The 20106-nt window shown below is 35.6% G+C and overlaps 1 protein-coding gene across 2 annotated transcripts in view; it reads right to left on the bottom strand.

Moving 5' to 3' along the window:
• MXI1 (MAX interactor 1, dimerization protein) overlaps nucleotides 1–20106 on the bottom strand; it is a 75474-nt gene that overhangs the window by 18076 nt on the left and 37292 nt on the right. For both annotated transcript variants that reach the window (XM_058543965.1, XM_058543967.1), the window contains exon 3: nucleotides 18195–18224. In XM_058543965.1, the coding sequence (XP_058399948.1) occupies nucleotides 18195–18224 (30 nt within the window). The remainder of the gene's footprint in view (nucleotides 1–18194; nucleotides 18225–20106) is intronic.

Genomic DNA, 20106 nt, shown 5'->3' with positions numbered 1-20106 from the left:
TCTATTAAAGGATAAATTGAGAAGCACTCTGATGAAATTAAGTTAGAAGGGGAAATACATGATCGCAAAAGTTACTAGGCTTTTCATCATACAGGGATTACTAGAATAAAATGAACATCTTCAACAGTACTCCAAAACAAAAACACATCTAAGAGATTCTGGAGAGCTAAGGCAATGGGCTTTCAGTTATCCTTATTTACCCAAAGCTACAGCAGATTTTTCTGTCCTAGTTGAAGCTTCTGGTTGTTTGCACAAGACACTTGGGCATTCAACAACACTGCCACTACAAAAGAGGGAGAACAGTAGTAAACATCCTTTCGCAGGGAAAACACAGCCAATTAAAAACGACACTGTATTTTAGCTGTCATTGGAGACATACCAGAAAAGCAACTATAAATTAAGAGAATAAGAAGCCTTTATCACACTGTAAATGTAGTCCCAAACCCATATCTATCTTATCCATGCTAAATAGCTGAAACTTCACTTTCACCCCAGAATAAGTGACAAATTATACTTTAATGATTAAAAGAGCAAAAAAGTATCAGATGCAGCATTTCTCCTGAAAGCCCTTTCAAACATACTGAAAATGTGATAAAACCAATTTTGGCATACTCCTAGAAAGAGCCACCTAAGTCACAGAAATAATCACTCATAACTAAATTGTTCATACTAGCTTCAGCCTGACCTGCTATGAGTTCACCTCAACTCCCATCTGGGACACACACAACTTAGCACTTAATTACATATTGCTTATAGGGGCTTTATAATAATATCTTTTATCTTCTACCTAGTTAAGACTATAAATCCTTAATAGCAGGGCCCAGGATGACTCCTTTTATCTTATCCCCAACACCTAGCATACAGTCAATGTCTTATAAGTGCTTGTCAGTTGATTTTTAATTATCTTTAGGAGTCTTTTGTCAGTGCCAGGAACTAAGCTACTTCAAATGAACTCTCATTTCCACCAAGGATTTTAAATCAGAAAACATGATCTTGGGGTTAATGGTAAATAAAACTGTTAAGAGACCATTAGCATAGACATCTGACCACTACCCATTACTTATAAGTCATTCTAGATTGATATTAAAAGGAAGTTCAAAATAAATCCTAAATTTTCAAGATCAAGGAAATTTGAAACAAATCCTAAACCTAAATTTTCAACATATTTCATAGTTATTGCAAGTAAAAGTGCAAAGGACGGGGGAGGGGAGAGAGTTTGAGAGACAGGTCAAATTGTACTTTAGCGCAAAGAGTAAAACTGTTGCTAAAAGACGAATAATTCTTAACTATTGTTTATCCTTAACCACCGTCTGTTGGACCCGTAACTAGCATCCAATCCCTCTGTACTAAAATACCCGAAGGTCTATCAAAAATGTTGAGAAACCTCTAATTAACCTGTACTTGCCAAGAAAGGTAGGGCCATTTTGCAAATTAAAGCTGCCAAGTTCAAACATATGTTTGAGCTCCAGCTTAGCTATGTCTAAACTAAGAAATCCCAGATAGAAGTAGAATACAGTTCTTCATATCGTTTCCAAAAACATTTCTCCGTAGAAGACCACCATCTGAAAAAATTTATTTTTAAATTAAAGCACTAACCAGAAAATGCCCTCAAGCTAATGTTCAAAAATCCATTTTTTCTATTCCGTTCACATATTACTAAACTAAGCACTGTTGACTACAATTTTAAAATAAAAGGAATTTTTATGGTAGCAAATTATAAGGCCAATTAAAAATTTAGAAAATGACAGGCAAATGCCTATTAACTTTATCATGAGTAAATTAATCTACATATCTTTATTTGTACAAAAATAAAAAATCTATGATCTCAAGAACAGTGAAAAACTAACCACTAATATCTTTCCTTCCAAGCATAGCAGATCAAAATGTGCTAACCATAATTATTTTTTAAATTTCTACTACAATGCTCAACAGAGCAAAAACAAGTTTCAGTATACCATATTTGAAATTCTCTAATCACAGATCACTTCCTATTTAATAAATTCTTGCTATCTCTATTTTAATTACTTCACAGCTTTCAGATGAGTCAAACTCATAACTGCTTTTCTTTTTTTTTAATTTTTTGTTTATTGCAGTAACATTGGTTTATGACATTGTAAAAATTTCAGGTGTACATCATTGTACTTCTATTTCTGCATAGATTACATCATGTTCACCACCAAAATATTAATTACAACCCATCACCACACACATGTACCAAATTATCCCTTTCACCCTCCTCCCTCCCCCCTTCCCCTCTGGTAACCACCAATCCAATCTCTGTCTCTATGTGTTTATTGTTGTTATTATCTACTACTTAATGAAGGAAATCATATGGTATTTGACCTTCTCCCTCTGACTTATTTCACTTTGCATTATACCCTCAATGTCCATCCATGTTGTCACAAATGGCTGGATTTCATCGTTTCTTATGGCTGAGTAGTATTCCATTGTGTATATATACCACAGCTTTTTTATCCATTCGTCCCTTGATGGGCACTTAGGTTGCTTCCAAGTCTTGGCTATTGTGAATAATGCTGCAATGAACACAGGGGTGCATGTACCTTTACAAATTGGTGTTTTCAAGTTCTTTGGATAAATACCCAACAGTGGAATAGCTGGATCATATGGTAGTTCTATCCTTGATTTTTTGAGGAATCTCCATACTGTTTTCCATAGTGGCTGCACCAGTTTGCACTCCCACCAGCAGTGTATGAGAGTTCCCTTCTCTCCACATCCTCTCCAACACATGTTGTTTCCTGTCTTGTTAATTATAGCCATTCTGACGGGCGTGAGGTGATATCTCATTGTAGTTTTGATTTGCATTATAACTGCTTTTTTTAACAAAGCTATATATTTATATATTCATATACAAACATACATATTTTTAAATTCTGGCATAATAAGAACGGCTCTCATAGAATACCTATGAGCACCAAATGGCCAATTCAGTAATAATCTCTTTGGCTAGAAGCATTTATGGAAATTCTTAGCATTCTGTGATGTTTTCCTAAAGCTATTAATTCTAAATTGAGAGAGACATTAGCCTTCCAAAAAAGAGTAAGTCTTCCCAAGGCTCCTCCCAAGAACAATGTTCTAGCTGATCATGGAAACTTCCATTAAAGAATCTGTTTAAATAATTCTATAGGCTTTTAATGATGTCAAGTTAGACAGCTATTAGAATCAACCAAATTACAAAAAAAATCAGAAGCAAAACAGGATTAACACAACTGCAAACAAAAATCATAGAGAAGAGTCTATATCTCAAAAAGCAAGCTGAAATTTAATAAGATGCTGATATCAAGTTATAGAGCTATGTAGACAGAACAGGGTGATGACACATCAAGGGCAAGACACTTGTATAAATTCCAAACATTTTGAGGAAATGTTTTTACAACAACAAAAAAAGATTTGTTATAGCTTCTATGCTATTTATGGTAAAACTTTAAGTCACAATTGAGTTTCTTGGTCTGCTGTACCAATTCAAACACAGAAAGAAATGTACTTTCATCTGTAAAACCGTCACACTCAAGAGGCATTTTCCCAAGGTACAACAACTTTAGCAGAGGTCCCTATTATGAAGCACAATCACCACATATTTCCTAAGTGGGTCATATTACCTAGAATATCCTATGGGGACAAACTGTTCTCTCTGAAGCAGGAGTGGAGAACAAAACTGTTTTCCTTGGAAAGGGAAGATATTTGCAGGGTGGCAAATATCTCTATGTGCCGTCCTAAAATATTTTCTATCTTGAAGTGGCAGGTTTTACAAAACAAAACAATACATAGCTATTTATTTGACTTGGCATTTAACGTCTTTCTCTTAATCTAATACAAGGTGCAGAGCCTGCTATAAAAATCAAACAGAAGTGTTAATTACTAATTCACTGAGCACCTGTTATGTGCAAGACACTGTGTCAGATACAAAGACAGGCAAGTTACAGTTCCTCCCCTCATGGAATATATATGATCTAGAAAAGGAGGACATTACAGTACAAGGTAGTGTGCGTTAAAATTCATCCAAGTGACACAAACAGTGAACAGATAGGAATTTAGAGGATACGTCACTTTGGACAATCAAGAAAGACTTCTTGAAAAACATATTTTATCTGTACCTGGAACGCAGTGTGAACAAGTTCTGGTTTGGGAATCAGAAAATCTAGGTTCTCATCCTGACTGTCACTGATCAGCTTGGTGGAGCATATAACTTGCAGGGACTTAGGTTTCCTTATCCATAAAATAAGAATACTAGACTAAATGATTTCTTTTCTAAGGTCCCTTCCAGCTTTATTATCTACGGAAATGTATGGATAGGATTACATTTATTGCCTTTTTAAAAATCTTTTTTTAAGTTCACAAGTAATACACTCTTATTACAAAAACTCTAAAAATAAAATCAACATGATAGTTTCTCTTTGACTCTCACTCCCTTCCCCAGAGGTAACAAGTCTATCTGTTTGACATGTATCTTTCCAGAACTCATATATGTATTTACATATATGATTGTGTTATTTTTTTAACATAAATGAGATAATATTGGAAATACTATGTTGCCATTGGATCTTTTCACTTAATATATCTCAGAAATCTCTCCACATACACACATAGAGGTCTATAACATTCTTTTTGCCTGCTGCAAGGTAGGGATGTATTATCATTTATTTAGCAATTCCCATATTGATAAGAATTTGCCTTACTTCTAATTTTTGGTTATTATACACACTTTCGTTATTCTTGTTCGTGCCTCTCTGTGCATTAGAAGTTCAAAATGGGAGGGAGGGGAGTCAAGGAAGTTGAGCCAAAAGTATAAAAGTGGAAAATATAGGGGAAGATGAAGTTTGAACCAGACATCCATATTTTCAGCAAAGGAGGAAATGGGAGTTATAATAATGTACTGGAAATATCTTTAGACTAGGAGTTGGGAGATATGGGCCCTAGCTCTTGGTTCAAAAACTAGATCTGAGAGTAAAAAGTAAGATTGGATACTTGAAATCTCAGGATATTTTCAGACTAGAAGAGATCTTAAAAATCATTCAATTCTACCACCTAATTTTAGAGAAACTAAAGCCCTATCCACAAACTAGAACGTGCTTTTTTGTTTGTTTGTTTTTGCCGAGGAAAATTCGTTCTGAGCTAACATCTGTTGCCAATCTTCCTCTTTTTGTATGTGAGCTGCTGCCACAGCATGGCCACTGAGAGACGAGCGGTGTAGGTCCATGCCCGGGAACTGGACCTGGGCCGAGGAAGCAGAGTGTATCAAATTTAACCACCAGGCCACCAGGGCTGGCCCTAGAATGTGATTTTGATGACCCCTAGCTTTGTGCTTTTGCCCCACACTCTGCTGGAGGGATTTTAAAAAAAAAAGGTTTGAATAGTCACTGTGATAAATGCTTATAGAGAGACAATAAGGAGTGAGAATGGCTGATCCATAAGGAGGTTACAGTTAAAGACAGCATAAAGTCTTACAGATCCAGTCAGCACAGCCCTGATTTCCAGCACCCTTTAGCAACTCTGAAGGGGGAAAAAAATAAACAGTGGAGCTGTCCCAAAATTAGGGATGGGCTTGGCAGACTATCAAAGCAGTAAGGACATTACTGAAAAGCCTACTTTGATTGTCCAAATGGTAAGGAAGAAACTTTCCAATATACTGACCTGCAGCTACCTACTCTTCAGATTGTTTATAGACAAATGTTTTAAATAAGGTAAGCCATTCTTCCTTGCAGTTTTGTGTAACGGTAGCATGCTTTTTCCTCCTGGTATGGCACACGTCATCTAATGATCGCTGGGGCCTATTAAAATGACTGATTCAACACAGCAATACAATACAGTTACAACCACAAAACTGGATTTCTGGACCCTGAGCAAATATAAACTTGTCAGAGAACACAAAAAATAATGTGACGAGGATTTAGCACAATAATGTTTCTAAATTAACTTGTTACATTCCTTAGAAGTCAATGGTACGTAGTTTTCCAAAAGGGACAAGGTCCTAAATATCCATTTAGTATTTAAATCTCAGAATTCATATCTATATCGGTGTGTGTGTGTGTGTGTGTACAGCTTTGAGTGATGTGTTTATATTATTTATAAACACACAGATGCATATGCTTCTTAGTTTTATAGAAATATTTACTATTTATCATTACAAAATAAGTACTTATTATAAAATAAGCTTTTATCATCATAGCTATAGCACTATGTGTTATAATAATCTTTAGATATTTTACAAAGTTCCGAAGTTTGAATGAGGTGAGGTTCTAAGCTCATTTTTCCAGCTCTCCTTTCATTTTGTGTGTGTGTGTGTGTGGGTGTTTACATAGATAGATACATATGCATGTATTTATATCAAGGAAAATGCTTTGGAGACAGCAGAATAGTAATTAAGTTTCTAATATGGCTACAATTACTGAATTTAAAAAATTCACAGAACTATAGGGGCCGGCCTGGTGGTGCAGTGGTTAAGCTCGGCATGCTCCACTTCGGTGGTCCAGGTTTGCAGGTTTAGACTCTATGCATAGACCTACACCACTCATCAAGCCATGCTGTGGCAGCAACCCACATACAACATAGAGGAAGAGTGGCACAGATGTTAGCTCAGGGACAATCTTCCTCAGGCAAAAGGAGGAAGACTGGCAATGGATGTTAGCTCACAGCCAATCTTCCTCAGCAAAAAAAAAGAATTCACAGAACTATTAAAATTTTTCATGTAGGGAGGGAATTCAGAGATCATCTAGGTCTCCTCCCTTACAAGGAAAGCAAGACCTCAAGATGTTATATAACTCATATAACATCTATAGCCTACTAGCAGTAGAGATGAAAGGAAAAATTATTATCTCTGGCTTCTGGTACAATTCTCACATCAATGCATTACATATCCCCAAAGAAGTCATCTGTGTTGGATTCCAGGTATCCTTTTTGACAATTCAGCTGCTAAACCAAGTTTAGTATTAAAATTAATACTTTCTCCATTGGCTTTCCCCAAAATAACAAAAAAAGGAAGTCATTTACTTATGAGTTCATTAAGTTTCAACTTTTCTTGATTTAGAAGATATGAGTATAAGCAATATGTCATGTGTTTGTCCCAGGGCTGAATTAATTATTTTCCAAGAAAATCTGTCTTCAAGAACTGGTTAGCAAGTAACCATATTAGGAAATTCTATTCTCGCTACTGAATCCTCCTTTAGACCTGTGGTTTTTTCACTAGTAACACCCATGGGACTTTCGATTGGCCTTATTTACTAGAATACGAAGAAAAAGAAAAACAAGTACAAAATAACTATTCCCCTTCTCTGCAACAGATAAATAAATGCAAGATACTACAGAAGTCTCTCATGTAATAAAAAGATTTCTTACTGACGTACCTCTTGGCATGCTTTAATTGACAAAATTTGTACCAAAATAGAAATTTCTTTAAATGAAGATGCTAGTTTAAGAAAAAGTACTTCAATTACAGTTATTATTGTGAAACCAATATTCATCAGAACAGTTACACTGCATTAATCACTGTACAGGCAAAAGAATTTAGCAAAATAGCACACAGTCATGTATCACTTAATGACAGGGATACGTTCTGAGAAATTAGGCAATTTCGTTGTGCAAACATCATAGGGTGTAATTACACAAACCTACATGGTATAGCCTACTACAAACCTAGGCTATATGGTACTAGTCTTATGGGACCACCATCATATATGCAGTCCATTGTTGACCAAAACATTGTTATGCGGCACATGATTATATTGCCTTCAAGTCTAGTAGAATTCTGCTGCTGTATAATTATTATGAGCATCAGTAAAAAAGATTTGTTAAGTTTTATGGCTCAAAAACATTCCTCAAAGCTGCTTATAAAATAAATTTTTGAATGCTTCATCATCTAAAATATATCAGAAAAATCTATTAATTAAATCATTCCTTTTTTTAAAATTACGAATTCATAGTTTGAGAGGAACTGTTTCCTTAAACAAGTTATAGCTGCACTGAGATATACACTTTGCAATCACTTGGATAAAAAGCTACTACACCTTCACTATAATATTTACCATGTCAATTATTTAAAGTCTGACTTAATTGTTTCTTTCTAGACATAATTTTAGAAGCTGAGTTTCAAGTTACATTTCTGGGTTACTTTTAAGATTTAATGATCTCATCTCTTCCCATGTTGTAGAATTGATTTAAATTTTAGGAACTGGAAGCTGAAGTCCTGAGAACACTTGGTTTCTAGAATGCAATCCTTGTCTGAGTCAGCCTCTGTCACCTTGCAGCCTGGGTCAGGGAGTAGAAAGCTTAGCCTTAATGAGCTATTTCTGACAAAGGTCAATATAGAAACTGTGAATCTATCTAGACACTGCTGCAATGACATCATTGCACAGACTGCATTTTAGACGTAATTTTATCCTGGATATGCTTCCTCTATTAACCATAAATTTTATCTCCAAAACTGACCCGTTACTTCATCTCTATCTCATATAACATTCAATTCTAACTCTAACAGGTGCCTATCTCCGCACTCTTAGAGCTATTTTTTTAGTTTGTCTATAGTTTTCAGCATTCCTACACCTGTAAAATACAGTTTTTATATATTCATTTTTTTGTATATTCATTTTTATGTATATTCATTTACTTGCATACAAAAATAAATGCATCAATTACATGTCTCTCTGAGAAATGATCATGTTACTCTACATATTGTTTGATAATGTTAACTTCTATATTTATCTGGTTCTGCAGCTTCATCAGTAGTCAAATTCAATTAAATAAGTGTCTTCTACTTTCCAATGCATAGCTACTTTTTTAGTATTCTATAGTTACCCTCAATAACTCAGTACTATAACTGGACTTCTACTGTCTAAAAAAGCACAAAGAATAAAATTACAGGCATACTTTGTTTTGTTGCACTTTGATTTACTGTGCTTTGCAGATACTGCGTTTTTTACAAATTGAAGGCAAAACTCTCCACCAGCAAAAAGATTTCGACTCACTGAAGGCTCAGATGATGGTTATTAGCATTTTCCAGCAATCAAGTATTTTGTTTGTTTGTTTGTGAGGAAGATTAGCCCTGAGCTAACATCTGTTGCCAATCCTCCTTTTTTTGCTGAGGAAGATTGGCCCTGGGCTAACATCCGTGCCCATCTTCCTCTACTTTATATGGGACACCCCCCACGCATGGCTTGATAAGTGGTGCGTTGGTCTGCACCCAGGATCCGAACCTGCGAACCTCGGGCCACCAAAGCAGAGCATGCGAACCTAACTGCTACACCACCGGGCTAGCCCCTGGCATTAAAGTATTTTGTAAGTAAGATTAGCATTAACGTATTTTTTAAGTAAGATATGTACATTGTTTTTTAGACATAAGCTATTGCACACTTCATAGACTACAGTATAGTGTAAAGGTAACTTTTATATGCACTGGGAAACCAAAAAATTCGTGTAACTCACTTTATTGCAGTGGTCTGAAACCCAATATGCAACATCACCGAGTTATGCCTATTTCTTTTTCAGGACTTTTAAATGAATTAAAAATAAGGGTGTCAGTTTTCCATCTTGAGACTAAAAAAGGGAAGTAGCCATCATTTTTATTTGCCCAATCAGAAAACTAGATCAGTAGCTATCTCCTGGCCTCTGGACAATGCTGTTTCTCCTTCCCTCCACAACTATACTTGTTGAATTTTGTTGTTCAAGGCCTAACAAATACAATCAAGTTATATTTTATTATACCATAGGTGAAAATGATACTGCATTCTTTCAATACATGGTCTTAATTTTGTTAGATTTCATTGCTAATTAGGGGCTCTTAAAAATCTTTAAATATATCCTTTTTATATGTTACAGAGCTCAATCTTTCCTCAATATCAAGTACTCAAACCACATTAGGTAGTAGCACCATATAATATATTGGAAACATTTGTGGTTAATTACAAGACATTGTAAAGTGTTGAGTCATTTGTGCAGTGCCATGAGACGATGATGACATCAGCACTTTTTAAGCGCCAAACTGTGAGGTCAGTGGACTTCTCAAGACCTTTCCCCCAATCAGTGGTGACTGGTATGATGAATAGATGACCACAAAGTTGATGAGCAACACTAGTTAGCCATTTTACTGAGTGTGAAGTTGTATCTCATAGCTTTGATTTGCATTTCCCTAATGATTACTAATGTTGAGTATTTTTTCATGTGCTTATTGGCCATTCATGTATTTTCTTTGGAGAAATATCTATTCAAATCCTTTGCCCATTTTTATATTGGGTTGTCTTTTTATTGTTTAGTTGTAAGAGTTCTTTATATAGTCTGGATACAAGTCTCTTATCAGATATATGTTTTGGAAGTATTTTCTCCCATTCTGTAATTTGTCTTCACTTTCTTGACAGTGTCCTTTGAAGCACAAATGTTTTTAATTTTGATGAAGTCCAATGTATTTATTTTTTATTTTGTGGCTTGTGCTTTTGGTGTCATATGCAAGAAGCCATTGCTAGCCCAAAGACACAAAGATTTATTCTCACGTTTTCTTCTACGAATTTTATAGTTGTAGCTCTTAAATTCAGGTCTATGATCCATTTTGAGTTAATTTTTGTATGGTGTGATATAGGGATCTAACTTTATTATTTTGTATGTAGATATCCAGTTGTGTCAGCATCGTTTGTTGAAAAGACATTGAATTGTCTTGGCAGCCTTGTCAAAAATTAATTGACCATAATTGTGAGGGATTATCTCTGGACTCTATTCCACTGATCTTTAAGTCTATTCTGAGGCCAATACCACACTGTCTTGATCACATAGCTTTGCAGTAAGTTTTGATTTTGGGAAGTATGAGTCTTCTAACTTTGTTCTTTTCAAGATTGTTTTGGCTATTCTGGGTACCTTGCATTTCCATAGGAACTTTAGGATCAGTTGTCAAGTCTTGCTAAAAAGGAAGCTGGGACTCTGATAGGGCTTACACTGAATCTGTATATCAATATGGAGAGTACTGCCATCTTAACAATTTTAAGTCTTCCAATCCATAAACACAGGACATCTTTCCATCTATTTGGGTAGTCTTTAATGTCTTTAAACAGTGTTTTGTAGTTTTCAGTGTACAAATCTTTCACCTCCTTAGTTAAATTTATTCTTAGGTATTTTATTCTTTTGGATGCTATTGTAAATGGAACTGTTTTCTTAAATTCATTTTCAGATTGTTCATTGCCGGTGTATAGAAACACAACTAGTTTTTGTGTGTCAATCCTGAACCTTACAACTTTGCTAAATTAATTTATGAGCTATAATAGGTTTTTGGAGATTCCTTAAGATCCTCTATACATAAGACTACGATATCTACAAATAGAAATGGTTTTACTTCTTCCTTTCCAATCTGGATGCCTTTTCTTTCCTTCTCTTGCCTAACTGCCCTGGCTAGAACCTCCAGTACAATGTTGAGTAAAAGTCATGAGAGCAGACATCCGTGTCTTATTCCTGATCTCAGGGGAAAGCATTCAGTCTTTAACCATTAAGTATGACATTAGCTGTGGGTTTTTCATAAATGCCCTTTATCAGGCTAAGGAAGTTAATATAAGGTATTTTCATACTGAGATTTGTATCTTTAGTAATAAACCAAGGCTAAGAAGAGCATTTGACTAAACTTTCCAGAAATCAGACCCAGTCTAAAACTGTAGACTTTTGATCCAGCTGCAGTTATATATTTCAAACCTACAATAAAAGTTTAATTTCCCTAACCCCACAACTTGTCTTTAACGCAAGCCAGTATCCTTTAGGTACTATTAGATGAGGTATGAGTTTTAACAAAAGTTCTGCCAAACCAATCTCGTAATTTGTTTTCCTCCTAACAAACAAATATACATTTTTTTCTAGAATGTGCACACTGTATATAAAGGTATATGTTCTTTTAAAACAAATGTCATACAAACACCTAAAATATGCAGCTAAAACCAGTTAAGATATGCTCTTCCTGCCCAAGAATCCTAAATAGTCAGGTGATGTACTAAGAAACCATTGCCTAACCCACGGTCACAAAGATTTACTCTTATGTTTTGTTCTAAGATAAGGTAGATCAAAACAACCACTCTGTCAAAATGTCCATGTCAAATGGGGACATGCAGATATTGTAGAAAAAAATATTATATTCAATATCATGTCCAAACCATTGGGATAAACATAACTAATACATCATAAATTCTAACACCAAAAAGTTGAAATGATTTATGATATTCTAGTCTCCAAGTATATACAAATTTTTACCTCATAAAAATGCTTACCATTTTCAGCTCATAGAATGAGAAAGGAATAAAGACCTCACAAGTGGAGCATGAACTCCATCAGGTAACTGGTCCCCTTTATAAAATTACCTGTCTTTGTCTTAGTGCACTATATAATATCCTAATGAACTGAAAGAATCAATTAGCCTCTTAAAAAAAAGTTATTCTCTTCTTATAAGCAAGATACAGTCCTGCATGGTAAAAATCCTTTAAGATGTTCCCACTTATCAAGTTTTTTTCATATAACTTTTTTACATTTTAAGAATTCATTAAATTTTCCACTTATCTCCTATGAAATTATTTTATTATAATAATATGTCTGTTGAGCTCTCAAGAGTATTTTATATATTTGTCATTTTTCACTTAAGTCATTATAATTCAATAACATATTGTTGATTATAGATATACTCAATAGCACATATAATCATTTTTCATTCAATGAATATTTACTGAAGGACTCCTATGTGCTAAGGGTTAATAAGACAAAGTCCTTGCCTTCTTGCAACTTATATTCTAGTGAAAGAACTCAAATAACTCAAACAAATAATTCAGACAGAGATAAATGTTAAGGTGACAGAAAAGGCAATGGGATAGAGAGTGACTGGGGGCCAATTACTGTTGTCTAAGGAGATGACCTGAGAACGGAGAACTAAATAATGATGAAGAGTTAAAGCAAGGGCTTTGCAAGCAGAAGGAAGAGCAAGTGCAAAAGCTCTAAGATGGAAATGAACACGGTGTGTTTAAGGAAAAGAAAGAAAGCAGTGTCAGCTGGACCGTAGGAGACAAGGGATGGAGTGGTAGGACTTTGTAGGCCACAGATTTTATCTAATAGCAATGGGAAGCCAGTGGAGGATTATAAACAGAAATGACATGCTCTCATACATCGTTTGAGAAGATCACTCTTGTTGCTAAGTGAAGAATGAAGTGTAAGGAGGAATGAATAGTAGCAGTTAACAGAAAATAACATTCTTTCTTTACGGTGTTCTCTTAGTCCTCTCTCTTCCTTTCTGTTACCAATTCCATCACCTGAGTGCTGGTTCTTATATCCTTCTATGACATGGGCTACTGTAAAAGCAACCAAACTAGTCTCCTTGCTTCTATAGCTAGACTGTACTTTTTTATATATATAAATGCTTTGATCAAGCCTATCTCTTTGCTTCAAAAACCTCAAAAATTCACTACTGCCAATAAAATAAAATCCAAATTCCTTCACATTCAACAATATTCCACAATCTAATCCCAAACCACCTTTCCAGCCTCATTTCCCACTAATTTGACAGACTTTGCTGTTCCACTCAATATGGTCTACTCATTCTTTCCTGAACACAGCTTATGATGCCACCTTCCTGCTTCTATGGCTCTACTCACACTGACCCCTTCTCCTTATTCGTTCCTTAGATTCAAATCTATCTCTTCTTCATGGCTCAGCATACATTCTCCTTGACTATCCAGAGCAGTGGTTTTTTGACTATGACCACAGTATTTTAAATTATGACCCAAGATACACAAGTTTCACAATTCTACATTTAACTTTACTTCAAACAATGCACTGTGGTTATTTTCTATTCTATTCTATTTATTTTTCAAAATGACTCACTAAAATGATTCACAGACCGACCTTGAGTTTGAAAAACTCTTTTAGTGCACCTTTCTAGACGTTCACTGGTAACTAGATGCTGGTATTGAAAGACGAAACCTATAATTACCAAATTATAATAACTTTAACCTTAAGGATAGGATAGGGTCAGTATTTACACTTCGTTTTATCTACCATGATGCCAAGCACATTATTTATTAATCATTACTGAAGAGAAAGACTGTTATTAAACATGACTATCATATTTATGATCAGATAGGATCATGATTAGGACTGTTTTGTACTCCCATCACCTTGCTTCAAATTGTAGTTATGATGGTCAAAATGGCTAGTTTTCAATAACACTGTGACTTAACTTTCTGTATTCCTACCTTACAGGATTATGTAACAGTCTTGCAGAGTGGGGGAACACATAAGTACTCCATAAATGCTCATTTTCATCTTTCTCTCAGAAGTATGAGAAAGTCTCTATATGCAGGACACCTATTACCATTCATTGGACATGCTTCTCTTTTATCACAAATACTCTGGCATTTCTGCTCTGCCTAGGAAGGCATTATTAGACCAGGGTCCTCATTTGGCCCATTTAGCTTTGCCCAAGTTGTAATAAGGGTAAGCCTTTGTTTCAATGGAATGACAGCTATTAAAGTTGAATGGCCTCTCCTGCAGCCAGCACTAAGGTTCCTGACCATTAAAGTTCTGTTAAAGTTGTGGACTCTTTCAAAAACATCATCAGTAATTTGAATTAAGAAAATGAAAAAGCAATGAAGCGATCTAAAATCTGTACTAAATGGTTTCTTCTCTGGCAAAGGACCCAACTCATAAGATAAGCCAATGGGCAACGTAAATTCTTAATTCTTAAATCTCAAAGACTTGTTAATTTTACCATGAGATGATTCACACAGGTTCCTGAGGAATACAGAACATCTAAAGGTATTCTGCTTCCCTTTTACCTCCACCTTCTGAGACTGTAATGACCTGTTGTGGATCTAGGGGGACAGGGTGAGTACACAAGTAACAAATGTTCTGAACCATCTAGACCAGGCTCAGTGTAACCATCAGGGTTTTAGGCAGAAATAAGCCCCCAGGACCTATCCAAGAAAGAATCTGAATTTCTTTACCAGTCCTGAAACTATGTAAAGCTCCCTAATGGGCTTTGGGCATCTTGGAGTAATTGTGGGCCAGAGCAAATTACTCTGGGCCCGCCAGACCCCAAATCTCCACCATTAGGCTTCCCTCTGAGATCTGAGAGTATATGAACCTCAATATTTGTTGACTAATGTCTCCTCAAGGCCAGACCCAGGGCTTTAACCACCTTAGAGCTTTGTCTGAGACAGCCATCTGGAATTACTCTGTCATTCACTAACAATTTAAAATCATCTACTCTAATTCTCACTGCATTGCCCCAGTAAAAAATACTAACTCAGAGCAGCTTTATATGCAAGATTTTAGAACCAAGCTAAAAAAACAACTTCTGACATGAATATATTATATATAAAGTGGCAAAATTTCAAGAATATGAATTACTTCAGGAATATCTTTTCAGAATGAAGACAAAATCAAATTACCCTTTTGATAGCAAATTACTTTTCTTATATAAGCTCACAATCAAAAGCAAATGAAAGGTAAAGCTAAAATTCTATTTATTTTAGAGAATGCTAAAGCTAGGTTAATTTTCTTTAACACATCAAATAAAAATGGTGCCTTGAAAAATAAATGACCATTAAATAGAACTGGGTGGGGGCTTAAAAAATATAACAACAATATAGGCTTAAATTTTAAAAATATTCCTGTGCTGCCTTCCTGCTATTTGGCTAAAACATCTCCCTCCCTTAAAATCATCCGGCGTCTATGAATATTTTTGTTTTTTGCTAAATAACAAGCCAGTGACTTTTCAGAAGTGGAGTACAGGTTATTCGATTGGATTCTTCCTTTGGCACTCACCCTCTGACACATTCCACTAAATCAGAGATTTACTTACATTGATAAATACCCCTTTTAAAAACAAATACACCTTGGAAAAGTTAACTTTATATTACCTTTCAATAAAGGCTCAAGGAAGAGAGGGAGGGAAGGAGGGAGCAAGGGAAGAAAGGAGAGAGGGGAAGAAATAATTTGGGAAATAATGACTAGGAATATCAGAAGATGATGAGAGAACTATGCCTTAAGTGAGGTAGGGTAGGAAACCAGCCAGAAAGTCTTAGACCTAAGTAAATAAAAAGGGAACAAAAAGCCTTCACTAGAGACACTGGAGATCACATACAGTTCAGATGATAAAAGCCTCACATGTTACACCAGTGCCACAGACAGATAACTAGATTAAACAACTTCAGGGCCTATCAAAGTAGTACTACCGGTGATAAAGTTATCAATAAGTCAGAAGTGATATGCAGAATGCATTAAACAAAGTTTACTCAAAGATTTAAAAAGCTCCATTCCAAATAGTTTACTGAAGAGTCTCTTTACTCCAGGGTTAAACAAGTTTTTGCCAGGTTTCCAATGAGGGTCTTCCAAGGACCATAGTGGGGTAAATAATTGGGTGAAATAACTATAAAACCAACATGTTTATCAGTATTTAAAACATGTGGCCCAAAATAAACTCTGTGCTCTAATTTGAAGTTCAATAAAAGGCTTCATTTTTAGAATCCTCAGAGCTGTCATTTCTCAGTCTTTTTGCCATGTGTAAACTAGCCAGATACTTCCTTTAATATACCGGAAATATAAGGCAGAAAAGGGATTCTTTAAAATGAAAGGTCTCCTGCCAAACTGCTTTGCCACAAACTAGCAAAACATCTTTGACTAGACAACTAAACTTGCTCTAGTTTTATCCTTCACTCAATATTAAAGCATCAAATGCATCAAATGTTAGGCACTAAGGATACGAAATTGAACAAAACAGAATCCCTGCCTTTAAGGCAGTCATAGTCATTTGGCAGAAAGAAACATATGAACAGATAATTACAATACTACCTAAGTATTACAATAGGACATATGAACAGACCATTGTGCAAACAAAGGTAAAAGCCACTAAGTCAGCCTGGAGGATGATGCTAAGCCTGTTCACGAGGATTTGACATTTAAATTCATCTGCAATGAGGGAGTTAGGCTAGTCAATCCGTAAGGTCCCTTCTATTTAAAAAAAAAGCAAGACAAAAAGTTGAAGGTCATGGAGATCTTGTTTGTTAAAAATGGCTGGTGCAGACAATTCTGATTTCTTGGTTATTAATCTAACCTCTGTATCAAAAAGAGAATATTTTACTCATACAATCCTCATTTTCTCTCCCAAACTTGTCCTCTTCCTATATTCCTTTTCTTGGTAAATGGTAACACCATCTAAAACTTAACTTTCCGTAGTCAACTAGTCACCAATTTCTATTGATTCTACTCCACACTATCTCTTTACTCTGTCTACTTCTATCTCCAATAGCTACCATCATCTTTTACCTTAGAAGCTTCCAATAGCCTCCAAAAGAGTTTTCCTGTCTCTGAGATCCCTTCTCCCAATGAATCAGTTCTTCACACTGTAGCCAAAGTGATCTTTCCAAAACACAAATCTGATCATTCAACTGCTCCCTATTGCTCTCAGAAAAAGTCCACACTCTTCAACATAGCTGTCAACATCTGGCCTGGCTTGCCTTGTGCTACAATCTTTTATACTCACATTGAACCTCTTGCAGTTTCCTCAACATACGGTGCTCAGTCAACCATCCTCTGTAGAGCCTTCCAAGACTCCCTCAAAAGAGAATCAGGTAACCGTCCAGAATGATCTTTCAGCACCCTCTGCTTCTCCATTACCATACTTACCACACTATAAAGTATTTTAATTACCTGTCTGTCTCCCCCAGGAAGCTGTAAGTTCCTTAAGAACACAAACTATCTTACACATTCCTGTATTTCCTATGTAAAGCATTATGCCCGTGAGGAACTAACATATAGTTTATGCTTAAAAAAGATTTGTTGAATGCATGAATAAATGAACAAATGAATGAACTGCAGAGAAAGAAAACTGAATGTCCTACAATCTGTCATAATATTTATTAGCTACACTACAGAAACCTAATCCTTTAGCAAGACCATATTTAAGCCATGAGCCTATCACAACTAACCTGTTTTCAGAGACAGAAATAAAAAAAGCTATACCATAAACTAAAAATTCAAATAAGCTTAAAAATGTATTTATGTCTTCCAATTTAGACAGTATAAGGTTACTATTGAAGTATTTTTTTGGAAAGAATACATATATATCAGAATCATGATATGGTATACATTTTAAACATAAAATTACAACTACATATGCACTATTACATTATTTTCACAGGTAAAACATAAATGAAAGCTGCATCTCATCACTGACTCACCGATTCTTTTCCAGCTCATTGTGTGTAGACCTTAAAGGGGGAAAAAAAAAAAGAGCATTAGCCATATTTTGTTGCTAAGGCTATAGAAAGGGGGATTAGTTTAGTTACTGCTATACCACACCGAATGAAGTTATTTAACAATGCAATATATGGTCAGATTTCTATAATCTCACACATCAAGAAGAAATAGTCTACATTCACTAGGACTGTTCATTCTGATACAGTATTTTCAGTTAATTCTAAATATTCTGAAACTGGAATTTCATTGTTATTTTAATAAAATTAATACTAGCACATGTTCTCTTGCCTACTTCTAATAGCCTACATTTTGTTGATTTGTAGACATATCAGAAATTTTAATTCAAACATAATCCCATTTTTGTTTAAAAAGAAAAAAAAAGGAGTAGTACTTCTATGTCCTCTTCCACCTACACTTACCCATTCCTAAAAATGGGGGGAAAAAACATTTTGTCTAGCATAGAAGCTGAAATAGGCTTGCCTTACTGCTAAGTGATACAGACAAATTCAAGCCTTCCTGCCTTTTGTGCGAAACATAAACAAGAAAAAGTTATACAAGGAAGAAAAATAATATAAAAGAGATATTAATAAATCAAGAAATACATTTTTTGTGTGTGTGTGTGAGGAAGATCAGACCTGAGCTAACATCCATGCCAATCCTCCTCTTTTTGCTGAGGAAGACTGACCCTGGGCTAACATCTGTGCCTGTCTTCCTCCATTTTATATGGGATGCCGCCACAGCATGGCTTGACAAGCGGTGCATCGGTGCACGCCGGGGATCCGAACCCGGGCCACCAGCAGTGGAGCGCGCACACTTAACCGCTACGCCACGGGGCCAGCCCAAGAAATACATTTTTAAAAGACTGGAAGCCTATACCTCAACATGCTAACAACGGTTGTTTTCTTTTAGTGAGTTTTTTCGTTTTGCTTATCAGTATCTGTTATAACAATACTTATCTATTCAACAAGCATAGTGTCTGCTAAACAGTGTGCTAAGCAGTTAACAAGCATTATCTCATTTTATCCCCAAAATAACCCTTGTTTTCTAAACAAGAATACTGAGGCTCAGAGAGGTCAAGAGACATGCTCTTGTCCCAAGAGTTTAAGGAGCAGCCATGATTTCAGCTCAGGTCTTTCTTACTCCTTAACTAGTTCTTAACCACCGCCAAGTTCTTAACTACTTAATGACAAGCAATACCGAAGACAGGTTAAAGGCACAGACTCTAAGGCCAGACTGCTTGTGTTCAAATACTGTGTGGCCTTATTAGTCCCTTCATTTCTCTGTGATCAATTTCCTCAAAACAAACTCTATCTAAAGTTAGCCACTATCAGAATTATCTTATACTAGTTCTCTTGAATGAACATGTATTACTTTTATGAGAATTTAGCATTAACAATAACAGGAATTTTAGGGGCCGGCCCGGTAGCATAGTGGTTAAGTTCCCACACTCCACTTCAGCAGCCCTGAGTTCACAGGTTCGGATCTCGGGCATGGACCAACGCACCGCTTAGCAAGCCATGCTATGGCAGACGTCCCACGTATAAAGTAGAGGAAGATGGGCATGGATGTCAGCTGGGGGCCAATCTTACTCAGCAAAAGGAGGAGAATTGGCAACAGATGTTAGCTCAGGGCTAATCTTCCTCACCAAAAAAAAAAAAAATTTAAATGACAAAAAAACACAATAACAGTAATTTTATAAAGGAGAGTTTAAGTTCCTGTCACCAGAACTACAACTGTAATGATTTAATATATTCTGGTTAATGTCAAATGCCTTCAGAACATTACCTTACTGATTACTTTAATCTCATTTACTATTCCAGTGGATATTTAATAATCAAATTTCTAAACTTTAACAATAAGAGTATTTTTGTCAGTCTCATAATTTGTGGAAAT

The sequence above is a fragment of the Diceros bicornis genome, chromosome 6 (genome assembly GCF_020826845.1).
Source record: "Diceros bicornis minor isolate mBicDic1 chromosome 6, mDicBic1.mat.cur, whole genome shotgun sequence".
Taxonomy (NCBI): Eukaryota; Metazoa; Chordata; class Mammalia; order Perissodactyla; family Rhinocerotidae; genus Diceros; species Diceros bicornis.
This window is presented reverse-complemented; position numbering and strand designations above follow the sequence as displayed.